We start from the raw sequence: 10,846 nt of genomic DNA on the forward strand, positions 1-10,846 counted from the left end.
TTGTCAACGAAAAGAAAGTTTGGACATTTTTAGGTGAGTTTTTTATTTATTCCCAGCCCAGGACATGCCCAAGAGTAGAGTTCCAGGAAATCAGTGCTGGGACTTTAGGCACGTGAGGGGACGCTTAAGGGCAGGGGACGGAGGAAGACACAGCTGCGCGCAGCAGTTCAGTTCGGCGCATTCAGGGGTTAACAGTGCTGCGTCCGGGGAAGAGGCTGTGCAGATAAGGCAGGGTTGTCAGGCACCTAGGGTCGGGAGTTGTGGAAGCAGTTACTTGTGCGTTTGTATCAGGATGTGGAAGGAGCAGGCACCGCCATCTACATGTTTTACCTTCGTAATTGGGGTGTCAGCAAGTGTGAGGCCGCCCTGTGGAGGCTTTGCTTCGGAATTCACTGCGTCGTCACCTTGGTTACCGAACAAGCCGGAGCGGCAGCGTAGACACCCTTTCCTTTCTCAGCTCCCTCTCTGGATCTTAAATCAATCTGAACGTTGCTCTGGTGACCGTTGCGATCATCCTTTGGTCCCCTGCAGGGAGGAAGGCTCCTTTCTAGGAAGTCGACTGTTGTAACCGCGTCTGCACAGACCAGCAGGGAGGAAAGGGCTCGCGGGTAACCTGGACCGTGAGCCTCGGCGGATCGTTGCAAACGGCCTTTTCAGTGGGTCGGGCCAGGCGTCGTTAATGAGGGGGGCGCTCCTGGTCGCTCCTGGTCGCTTCTCATCGACCAGCTGTTGTGATCCCACTTCTATTGTTTCGGGAGTGTCTTTTCTCCCCTCGTCTGTCATGATGGAGTGACAGTAAGAGCCAGGTAGTCGCTCAGCTCACAGGCTGGGAGCTGCGGCCAGTGTCAGCCAGAGAGCCCTCTTTGCGCGTCGTGGTCGTGTTGATTAAGCTGTCAGTGAGTTTTCCTCTTCGTCTGCTGTCATCTGTGCGTTGTGGTATGTCTGGCCAGGTGAATAAAGGACTTTAGTCATTTCACCTAAAAGCTCTAATTTTTTCCGGCCACTTTTCGTGGGAACAACATCACGGGGAGGTCAAGTTCAACCCCCTAGTGCACGTGATGTTCATTGTCAAAGTTGCAACAAGTGTCATGAGCCTCAGGTGAAGTTATTTTGCTTATAACCTCAGTGTTACTCCATGTTCGTCTTGTAGTATTTAACATAAGTCGTGTCAGTGCAATGAAGTTACTTAGAGTAACAGGAATTTTTAATTCTTCCAAACAAAAAGTTCCTTCCCATGTAGCTGTATTGTTGTTTATTGGGGTAGATACAACAGGCCAGGTCTGGGTGAACTCAGAATTCCATACAGTTTGAGGGCGTTCACCTTTTCAGTTTTTACAGTCTGACCATGAGCTGGGTTCCTATTGTTTTTTAATATTACCCATCCATTTCCCATTGGAAGCATTTGAGAGTTATGAAGAATAGTCCATTACCAGCCAGTTGAACTATTGAAAATTTTAGTTTAGGGTTCAGCTGAGGTGCCTGAGTTGTTAAAATACAACATCGTAAGTCACATTTTCCACCTAAAACTTCCCAGAGTCCAGGAGGACCGTGAGAGACCGTGGACGTCCGGCCCGGGCTTCCACACCGTCACGGTTGGCCGTGGCTTCGTAGCCACTCCGCCTCCCTGTGTGTTAATGCAGACGACGGGCCTTGCTGAGCTGGAGCGCAGGCCCGTTCCCGCTGTCGGGTTCGTCCTGACCGGTGAGCTGAGGCTTCGTGGCTTTTGCAGGCTGTTTCCATCCACTCCCTTCTCGGAACAGCATCTCTTCATGTGTGCGATTTTAGATAAAGAATCTTTCTAACGAATGACATTTATTAGCTGCAAATGCAGCTTGTCCCAGATACCAAGGCAGCCACGCCCCTCCAAGTGTCTCTTCATTTCTTACGGAGGGTCAGTGCTATCGGATCCACCAGACGTGTTGTGGCCTGGGGCCATTGGGGTACACCACGTGAACCCACGGTGTCGAGTGTCCCATGCCGTGGTTAAGTGAGTAGTGGTCACTCCCGAGAGCCTAGTTTGGGCATTCTGTAGCGCATCCCACAAACGTCCGGGCCTTGAGTTGGGAGGGGCGCGTTCAGGGGATTTTAGTCCACAGGTTATCCCTGTGGTTCTTTTTGAGGTGACCCACGTTTATTTTAGTGTCTAATCTATGCCTTTCCAGCCCCGAACACATGGTGGTAATTGTGGGGGAGGAGACACTAAAACAGACCAGCACGTAGCCACGAGTTTTAGATTGCGGTGACCAGAGATGGCCTTTTCTGGTTTTCTGCTGTTTGTGTTTATAGCCACACAGTGTTCATCTCTCTTTGTTTATCTGTCTGCCACGGAGATTATTAGGGAGATATTCTTGGAAGTGTTCTCCCAAAGTGAGCCATTTAGCCCAGTTTTTAAAGTGTAGCTCTCGAGAAAAGTCGGAATCAAGGGCTATGTCAAGGCTGAGACTGCCCCGTAGAACCGGTCCTGGTGGCCCCACGGGCCCGTCTTTGTAGGACGCGATGAGTGAGCTCACGCACTTGCTGCAGTGCAGGTGAGTGGGCCGTGGCAGGCGTGATGGGCTTCGCGGGCCGGGACGGTCTGGCCGCCGCGTCAGCTAAACGATTCGGTTCCTTCCGCTTCGCCGGCCGCAGCTGTCGCGTGCCGGGAGCTCTGGCAGTCACGTTGTCTCGGCTGCCGTATGGCTCTGATCGTTCTGCAAACTGTTTGCCCTCCCTCGTGGGCGGCCCCGAGGGAGTTAAGGCTTCCACAATGTCCCAAAGTTGTGAGCTGCACTGAAGGCCTGGCCACGATCCGTGTACATAGCAGCTGCTTGATCTCCGGCCGGTTGACAAGCTCCAGTTAGAGCGATTAGCTCAGCTTGCTGGGCAGACAGCCAGGCGAACGGCACGTTTCTGTGACCCCCTCCACGGAGGTTCCTGCGCACGCAGCTCAGCAGCCTCCTGTTTGTCTTTGAGACAAGACCCGTCTGTAAGCCCAAGTTAGGTTGGTCTTGTCACTAGGCGTCTCCCTCAAATCTTCCCTAGGAGTAAGAAGAAAATGGTTAGGGGGACGCAGTTGTGGCCGCCTCTGTCCTGTGAGAAGGAGGACACCTCCACGCACGGTGGCAGGGTCAGGGTGCTGCCCTGAGTGAGGGCCGTGCCGGATGCACAGACCCACAGATTGCAGCCCTTCCTGGGGTCACCTGCTGGCGGGAGGGCGCGGGTGTGAGGAGAGCTGGAGCATCTCAGCTGAATGAGACATAGACGATGAAGGCTTCTGGGACGGTTTCTCACGCGATAGCAGCGGGGGTGGCCTCGTGCACAGACGCGGTCCCTTTGCTCCTGCGTCTGCCTGCTGACCGTAATCCCTGTAGCAGGCCGCTGGGGGTGGCCACGCCTAGGCCTGCCACTTCTAGTGGATAGAGAAAGAGCGAGCAGCAGTTAGGGTGTCTGGGCTTCGGGCATGTTGTGTTTCAAGTGCTCTCAGCCTCCCGCTCTGGAGCCACTCGACCAGGCCTGGCTGACCCAATCTGCGTAGGTCCCGTAAAGATAGAGCAACACGGGAACAGTTCGGTACCTAATTTCTGCAGTCACCTGTCAGCCCTAAAAATTCTCTCGTCTGTCAGTTTTTGGAAGCGTAAAGGCTAAAACTCCTTTTATCCGTCGCCAGTGGCCAGCCCGGCCATGTGGAGCCAGCGCAGACACCTGGGCAGTGTGAGGTGTCAGCCCCTGGCTGATGTGCGAGGGCGGTGGACGGGGCTCGCAGCCAGCATCCCTGTCCGGGTCGCGCTGGGAATGTGCTGGGGAATGACGCCTCTTACCGGGGCTCAGGGCTCCGAGGGGCCACCGCGCTGGTGTCAGCCCCTCCAGCCTTCCCACTGGGCTCTTCCACGGGAAGGGCAGGGTGCAGCGGGGGCGGCACGTGGAACGCTGGGTCCCATCTCTGGGTGGTCCTGGGTGGAAGCCCTGCGCCCTTGGACTCGGGCCCGTCGCGTGTTGGCAGTTGGCACAGGTTCAGTCCTCACTCACCTGCCGGGGGGCTGACTCGTCCCCTGCGTCAGAAGTGGGGCGCGCCCACAACCCGCCAGGCCCATTTTGTGATATTCGCTCGTTCTCCAGCCTCTTCTGTCTGTTCTATAATCATTCTTTCACATATGGTTTGAACTTGAATCCCTAATTCTAAAATTGCCACCTCATGGGAAAGAAAGGTGGGCACCGTGTGCACTAAAACCCCTCACCTTTGTAAGTGCGCCGAGCCCTTTGGGCTGCGAGGGACACATGTTCCCCTGGGAGGCGTCCTCGCTGGAAAGCAGTCGGTTCCGAGGAGAACACCGCCGTGCCGACTCGGAGCCCCTGCCGTTCGTGCTCTTCACGCGGAGGAGGCGGGTAGGGACAGACGGTGCGGCTCCGGTGGCAGCGAGAGCCACTTCTCTGGGTGGGTCCGTACGGCGCGGGGCCGCCCGCCAGGCTCCTCGGAGCAGCCGCCTGCTTGCTGTCTTCTTCCTCGAGACCCCCGTGACTCCCGGGGCCCTGCGGGTGGCCAGGTCGGTACAGCGACAGCAGGCCGTGTGCCGTCGTCGTCAGGGGCTTTCTCACTGGCTCGGTTTGGTCACCTAAGTCGTTGTAGTTATAAATTCGTAATTTTTGTGGCTTCATCACTTTCTTGAATAGTTTTAGGTAGTTGACTGGCCAAGTCTACTGTTACGTTGGCATGTAATGTGGTTCAGTCTAGGTTATGTCATTTTATTAGGGTGACCAGTCAGTCCTGCATTTAGCCCATTAAAAAGCCGAACTGATGAAGGAGTATTTGGTGGTTTTGGAGGCTGGTGGTGCCATTGTCAGGAAATCAGCGCAGGGTCGCCGGGCCGCTGTTCCACTGTGAGATGTTCGCCCATCAGGTGCACGAGCCCTTCATAAATGTTGGACGTTATCCCCTGGTCAGGTGCATCGCAGGCGGAGGTCTTGCCCCACTCGGAGGCTCTTTTCGTTTCGTTGGTTTCCTTTGCTGTGCGAAACTTTGTAGTTCGATGTCCCGTTTATCGTTTGTTTCCCCCACCCGAGGAGACACATGCAGAGCGTGTGACTAAGCGCAGCGTCGGAGCTGCCGCCCGGTTTCATCCTCGGCGTTTCATGGCTTCAGTCGTACGTTTGAGCCCGTGATGCATTTTGGCTTTGTCCCGGTATTTGGGGTAGCACGGCGGTCTGCTTTCATTCTTTGCGTGTGTCTGTCCAGTTTTCCCAGCACCATTTGATGAAGAGCCTGTCTTTGCCCCATTGTATGTTCTTGCCCCCTTTATCACCGGTTAATGGACCACGTAGGCGTGGCTTCATTTCTGAGCTCTATTCTGTTCCATCGATCTGTTCGTTTCTGTCCCGGTCCCGTGCTGTTTTGATGACGATAGCCTTACAGTGTAGTTTGACATCAGGGAGCGTGATTCCTCTAGGTTTGTTGCTTAAGGCTGCTCTCTGGCTCTCAGGGTCTTTTGCTGGTTAATATAAATTTTAGGGTTATTCTCGTTCTCTGAAAAACGCCACTGGCATTCCGATGGGACCACACCGAATCTGTGGACTGCCTGCTCGGGGCCGTGTTAACGGCCGACCCTCCCTCCCTGCTCGCGTGGTGTCTGCCTCCATTTATCTGCACCTCCAGTTTCTTCAGCGTGTTGCTGTTCCGAGCACGGCTCTTTTACCTCCTGCGTTAAATTCGTTCCCAGGTAGTTTATTCTTCTCAATGCAATTGCAAATGGGGTTGTTTTCTTAATTTTATTTCCCCCGTAGTCTGATATTGGTGTATAAAAATGCAACCCATTCCTGAATATTTTGTATTTTGTACTTTACTGAATTCATTGATCAGCTCTAACAGTTTTTTGGTGGAATGTTGAGTGTTCTCTATGTATAGTATCATGTCATCTACAAACAATGACAGTTTTCCTTCTATCCTTCCAACTCGGATGCCTTTTGTCTCTCGTCTGACTGCTGTGGCTGAGGGTCCCAGCGCTGCGTTGAGTAGCAGCGGGGACAGTGGGCATCGCTGTCTGTTCCTGATCTTAAACAGAAAGCTTGCAGCCTTTCTCTGTTGAGCGTGAGTTAGCTGTGGGTTTGTCGTTTATGGCTTTTATTTTGTTGAGGTGTATTCCCTCCATCTTCACTTTGCTGAGTTCTTATCCTAAGTGGATTTTGGACTGTGTTCAGTGCTTTTCCTGCCTCTGTTGAGATGATCATAGGATTTTTCTCCTTCGTTTTATGTGATGTATCACAGTACCTGATTTGCAGATATTGAACCAGCCTTGCGTCCAGGAACAAATCCCACTTGATCATGGTGTGTGATCCTTTTAATGTGTGGCAGAGTCCAGTTTGCTAACATGATACCACGTGCTCACCAGCCTGAGAACCAGATGGGAGCGTCCACGCGGTCCCTGGGCTCGGCAGGTCATCTTAGCGGATGGTTTCAGTAATCAAGTTCTGCAGGCCTCTTGGAGGGTGGCGAGGGCGAGGCCCGGTCTGCGCAGAGGGAGGGGCCCTCTTCTGTTGGGGCCTGCATGCGGGTCCCCTTTGAGTCGAGCCCAGCTGGGATGGGGGTGGGGGAGGCGGGGGCCAGGCCGAGGGAGGCAGCAGAGATCTCAGTGTGTAAGAACAGGTTTCTGTGGCCAGTGACAGGAAACGGGGTGGGGGCAGGTGAGCGCCAGGCCTTGCAGGGCCTTGGGGTGCCTTGCGGGTTTGGCTCAGGGAGTGGCTGTTACGTAGGCGTGAGGGGAAGCCCCAGGTGGATCTGCTCCGGGCAGCAGGCAGTGGGGAAGCCAGGACCCCGGCTAGAGGCTCGCCGGCCTCCGTCCTGCGGCCTGTGTAGCCTGGTTTCTGCCGGCCTCGCCGCCCTGGAGCAGTCACCTGGCCTGCTTCTCGTACCCTTTGTGATAGGTCCAGCCTTTCCTGCCAACGTGGCTGGCTGAGCCAAGCTGTGTAACCAGGAATGTCACCGAAGACTTGGTGCCCATTGAGGATGTCCCCGAAGTCCACCCTGACCTGCAGAGGAGGCTGCGGGCACACGGCATCACGTCCTTCTTTCCAGGTGCGCCAGCCCTGGACAGGTGGCGGGGGGTCAGGTGCTGACGCTCCCTGCGGAGAGCAGCCCAGCTTGCTGGCCACAGATGCACCATGTACCTGTCCCGTTGGGGAGGGGGTCCCCACACGGACATGACAGGCGCCTTGTCCCCCTTGTCCAGTCCAGGCCGCGGTGATCCCCGCTGTCCTGGAGAGCGCAGCCGGCGGCTTTCTCGGGGGCAGGGGTGGCTACCGGCCCAGTGACCTCTGTGTTTCAGCCCCGACGGGCAGTGGGAAGACGCTGGCTTTTGTCATCCCTGTGGTGCAGGTGAGTGTGAGGACCCTGCCCTCCGAGAGGGGTTGGCAGGCAGGGCGCCGGCCCTGGTGACGCAGGTGGCCCCCCTCCCCCGCAGGCCCTGCTGCAGCGAGCCGTGTGCCAGGTCCGCGCCCTGGTCGTGTTGCCCACCAAGGAGTTGGCCCAGCAGGTATGCGAGCCCCGCGCCCCGCGCCCGGGGTCAGACCCAGAGTCCTGGCAGCTGGTGACACCTGTCCCCGCTTCCAGGTGAGCAAAGTGTTCAACCTCTACACGGATGCCACACCTCTGCGCGTGGCCCTGGTCACCGGGCAGAAGTCGCTGGCCAAGGAGCAAGAGAGCCTCGTCCAGAAGACGTAGGTCCTGCCAGGCCGTGGGCTGTGTGGGGACGCGGGCCTGCTGAGCGGGAGGGGAGTGGCCACCAGTCCGCAGGCTCCCTGCCCAGGGGTCAGAGCAGGGGCCCCTCCGAGCTGCTCTCTGTCCCGCAGGGTCGACGGCTTCCGCTGCCTGGCTGACATCGTGGTGGCCACCCCGGGCCGCCTGGTGGACCACATTGACCAGACCCCAGGCTTCAGCCTCTGGCACCTCCGCTTCCTGGTAGGGGGCCCACCGCCCGGAGGGAGGCCGGGCCTGGGGCCTTTGCTGCTCTCGGCCGCCAGACGCCAGGCCTCCTGCTGCCCGCAGATTATCGACGAGGCCGACCGCATGATAGACAGCATGCACCAGTCCTGGCTGCCGCGGGTGGTGGCGGCGGCCTTCCCCAGCGAGGGGGACCCGGATCCCTTCGCTCTGCTCCAGCGACGGCAGCCCCAGGTCGTGACCGCCGCCAGGTACCCGGCCCCGAGCACGGCCCCCCAGTCTCATCCCTGAGACCCACTCCTCCCTTTTCGGGGCTCAGGAGGGTGGCTGGCCAGGCCAAGGCTGCCCTCCCAGCGCCTGCCCCTCTCTCAGCACCTGCTGCCCCCAGATGCCACTGCAGAAGCTGCTCTTCTCGGCCACCCTGACCCAGAACCCCGAGAAGCTGCAGCAGCTCGGCCTCTACCAGCCCCGGCTCTTCTCCACGGGGCTGGCAGGCAGGGGCCCCAGAGATGCCGCCGTGGACGGGGACTCGGGCGGGAAGTACACCTTCCCCACGGGGCTCACGGTGAGCGGGGTGCTCGGGGAGGGGAGAGGAGGGGTCACCGTCCCGGGACCCGGCCAATTCCGTGCTGTCCCCCCAGCACCACTACGTGCCCTGCCGCCTGCGCTCCAAGCCGCTTGTGGTTCTGCACCTGATCCTAGACTTGAACTTCTCAAGGGTCCTCTGCTTCACCAACTCCCGCGAGAACTCCCACAGGTGCGGCTCTGTTGGGCGGGGGAGGTGGGCAGGTGGGCAGGCGGGCAGGCGGGTCTGACGCACGCCCACCAGCTCCAGCTTTTCCCACCCAGGCTCTTCCTGCTCGTCCAGGCCTTTGGAGGTGTGACCGTGGCCGAGTTCTCCTCCCGCCACAGCCCAGGCCAGCGGAAGAGGATCCTGAAGCAGTTTGAGCAGGGGAAGATTCAGCTGTGAGTGCTGGAGCGCGGAGCCGGTCCTGCTCTGGGGTCTGCCTGGTCCCCAGCGGGTGGCAGTGGGGTGTCCTGGCTACGGGCCACGGGCAGGGCCCACAGCTCCTTGCCCCACAGCCTCATCAGCACAGACGCCACAGCCCGCGGCATCGATGTGCGGGCCGTGCAGCTGGTGGTCAACTACGACGCCCCCCAGTATCTGCGGACCTACGTGCACCGGTGAGTGCTGGCTTGGGGCGCACGCCCTCGGGGGGCAAGGGGGTTGCATCGGGAGGGAAGCTGCATCCCGCAGATCCCCGAAGGGCCAGCGCCGCGCTGGAGGTGCCTGGGCTTGGTTTCAGGGTTGGAAGGACCGCCCGCGCCGGGAACACCGGACAGGCCTTCACGCTGCTGCTCCGAGTGCAGGTCAGGCCGGGGCCTTGGTGGGAGGGGCCGGGCGGGGGACGGCAGCCCCTCCAGACAGCTGGCCGCTTCCCTCCAGGAGAAGCGCTTCCTGCGGATGCTGGCTGAAGCTGGGGCGCCCGCGCTGCAGCGGCACGATGTCCCCGCCGAGCTCCTGCAGCCGCTGGTTCCCCGGTACGAGGAGGCGCTGTCCCAGCTGGAGAGCGCCATCAAGGTGGGGCCTCTGCTGTCCAGGGGACCTGAGGGCGCTCAGTGGCCAACATGGGGAGGGAGGGAGGGAGGGCGGGCAGGAGGGACGCTGGCAGTGGAGGCCGGGGACTGCACGCAGCAGGTGGGGGACCTCCGGGGTACAGACCAGTTGGGGGGCAGCACTGAGCCCCTTTCTTCTCCCACAGGAGGAGCAAAGGCAGAAGGCAGCCTAGGCGGCCGGCGGGCGGACAGGACGCAGCCTGGCGGCCTCCACTGCAGTGTGCAGCCCTTGCCAGGGGCCCGGTGTGTGAGCCAAAGGCACAGGACCTCGGGGTCCCTCAGCCTGCTGCCTCCTGGGCCAGGCCCCTGGACTCTGGGCCCTGCTGTCACTTGATTCCTTGTCGCTGCAAATGAGGGGCCAGGAGCTGGAACCTACGTGAGGCCGTGCGTCCACACTTGTTGCTCGTGTCCGGGAGCCGAGGGCCCAGTGTTTGCTTTCTCCGTAAAAGCTTTCAGTTCTTCGGGACTCGGCCTGTGAAATACTTTTCCTAGAACAAGATAAATTTTGCCTTTAAATTTTTTAATTTATAAATTAAATTGCTAAAATGAAAGCTGGAAACTGTTATTGTGGTCTTTTAAAAAAATTCACCGGTATAGTGAAATCAAATCATTTGGGAGCTTTGTTACATTCTTAGTTAAGAAGTGATTTTTGCAGACGCTGGATTCCTTGTCAGCCTTTCGTACCCTGGAGAGTCACACAGAATGCCAGGGACAGGAGAAGCCACTGCAGGAGGCCCTGAGATGCAAGACCCAGCTCCAGTTTAGTTCCTTAAAACCTTAATCGAAACTTTGTCTCAGATTTAAAAACTGCAAAGCTATAGTTGCAATATACATATAATAGTGTAAACAGTCCATTTTAATGACTTGTAATTTGATTTACTCAAAAATATTGCAGTTTCCCCAATATTATATTAAAAATAACTCATGCTGTTTTCTGATCACGTAAAAAATTCGGAAACTTCAGTTTAGTATAAAGAGTAAAAGTCCCACCGGTACAAGTAACGAGCGTGTCTGTCTCGCACACTCCATTTAAAAGCCACCGTCAGGGTCACCTTCCTTGTGGGTCGGTTCCTTACTCCCGAGGGCAGGCTGGTGTCCCCCGACTCTCCAAACGCCCCAGATCCAGCTCTTCACTCAGTGCGGGGACATTTACATCTGAGCGGGCAGAGCAGACGTCTTGAGTCGTGGTCTGAACGTGACAAACCATCGGTTAGTGACGCGCCCGCTTTGCTCTCCGTTTCCAAGGAGCCTCCTCGTTTGACATGCAGAAGCAAGGTCTGTCCCTAGGGGGGCCGGGCGAAGAGAAAAGACACTTTCAAATCG

At 57.7% G+C, this 10,846-nt stretch overlaps 1 protein-coding gene across 1 annotated transcript in view; it reads left to right on the forward strand.

Annotated features, from left to right (window-relative positions):
• Nucleotides 1-10,074, forward strand: part of DDX51 (DEAD-box helicase 51) — a gene marked incomplete at its 5' end in the record, with an annotated part of 10,428 nt that extends 354 nt beyond the window's left edge. The window contains 13 exons of the mRNA XM_006910047.2: nt 6,892-7,042; nt 7,197-7,342; nt 7,428-7,499; nt 7,577-7,683; nt 7,816-7,924; nt 8,012-8,157; nt 8,279-8,471; nt 8,548-8,663; nt 8,756-8,872; nt 8,990-9,091; nt 9,214-9,277; nt 9,354-9,488; nt 9,670-10,074. Coding sequence (XP_006910109.2) covers nt 6,892-7,042; nt 7,197-7,342; nt 7,428-7,499; nt 7,577-7,683; nt 7,816-7,924; nt 8,012-8,157; nt 8,279-8,471; nt 8,548-8,663; nt 8,756-8,872; nt 8,990-9,091; nt 9,214-9,277; nt 9,354-9,488; nt 9,670-9,696 — 1,485 coding nt within the window. The remainder of the gene's footprint in view (nt 1-6,891; nt 7,043-7,196; nt 7,343-7,427; nt 7,500-7,576; nt 7,684-7,815; nt 7,925-8,011; nt 8,158-8,278; nt 8,472-8,547; nt 8,664-8,755; nt 8,873-8,989; nt 9,092-9,213; nt 9,278-9,353; nt 9,489-9,669) is intronic.
• Between the last annotated feature and the right edge of the window lie 772 nt (nt 10,075-10,846).

This window comes from Pteropus alecto, unplaced genomic scaffold (assembly GCF_000325575.1).
Source record: "Pteropus alecto unplaced genomic scaffold, ASM32557v1 scaffold213, whole genome shotgun sequence".
Taxonomy (NCBI): Eukaryota; Metazoa; Chordata; class Mammalia; order Chiroptera; family Pteropodidae; genus Pteropus; species Pteropus alecto.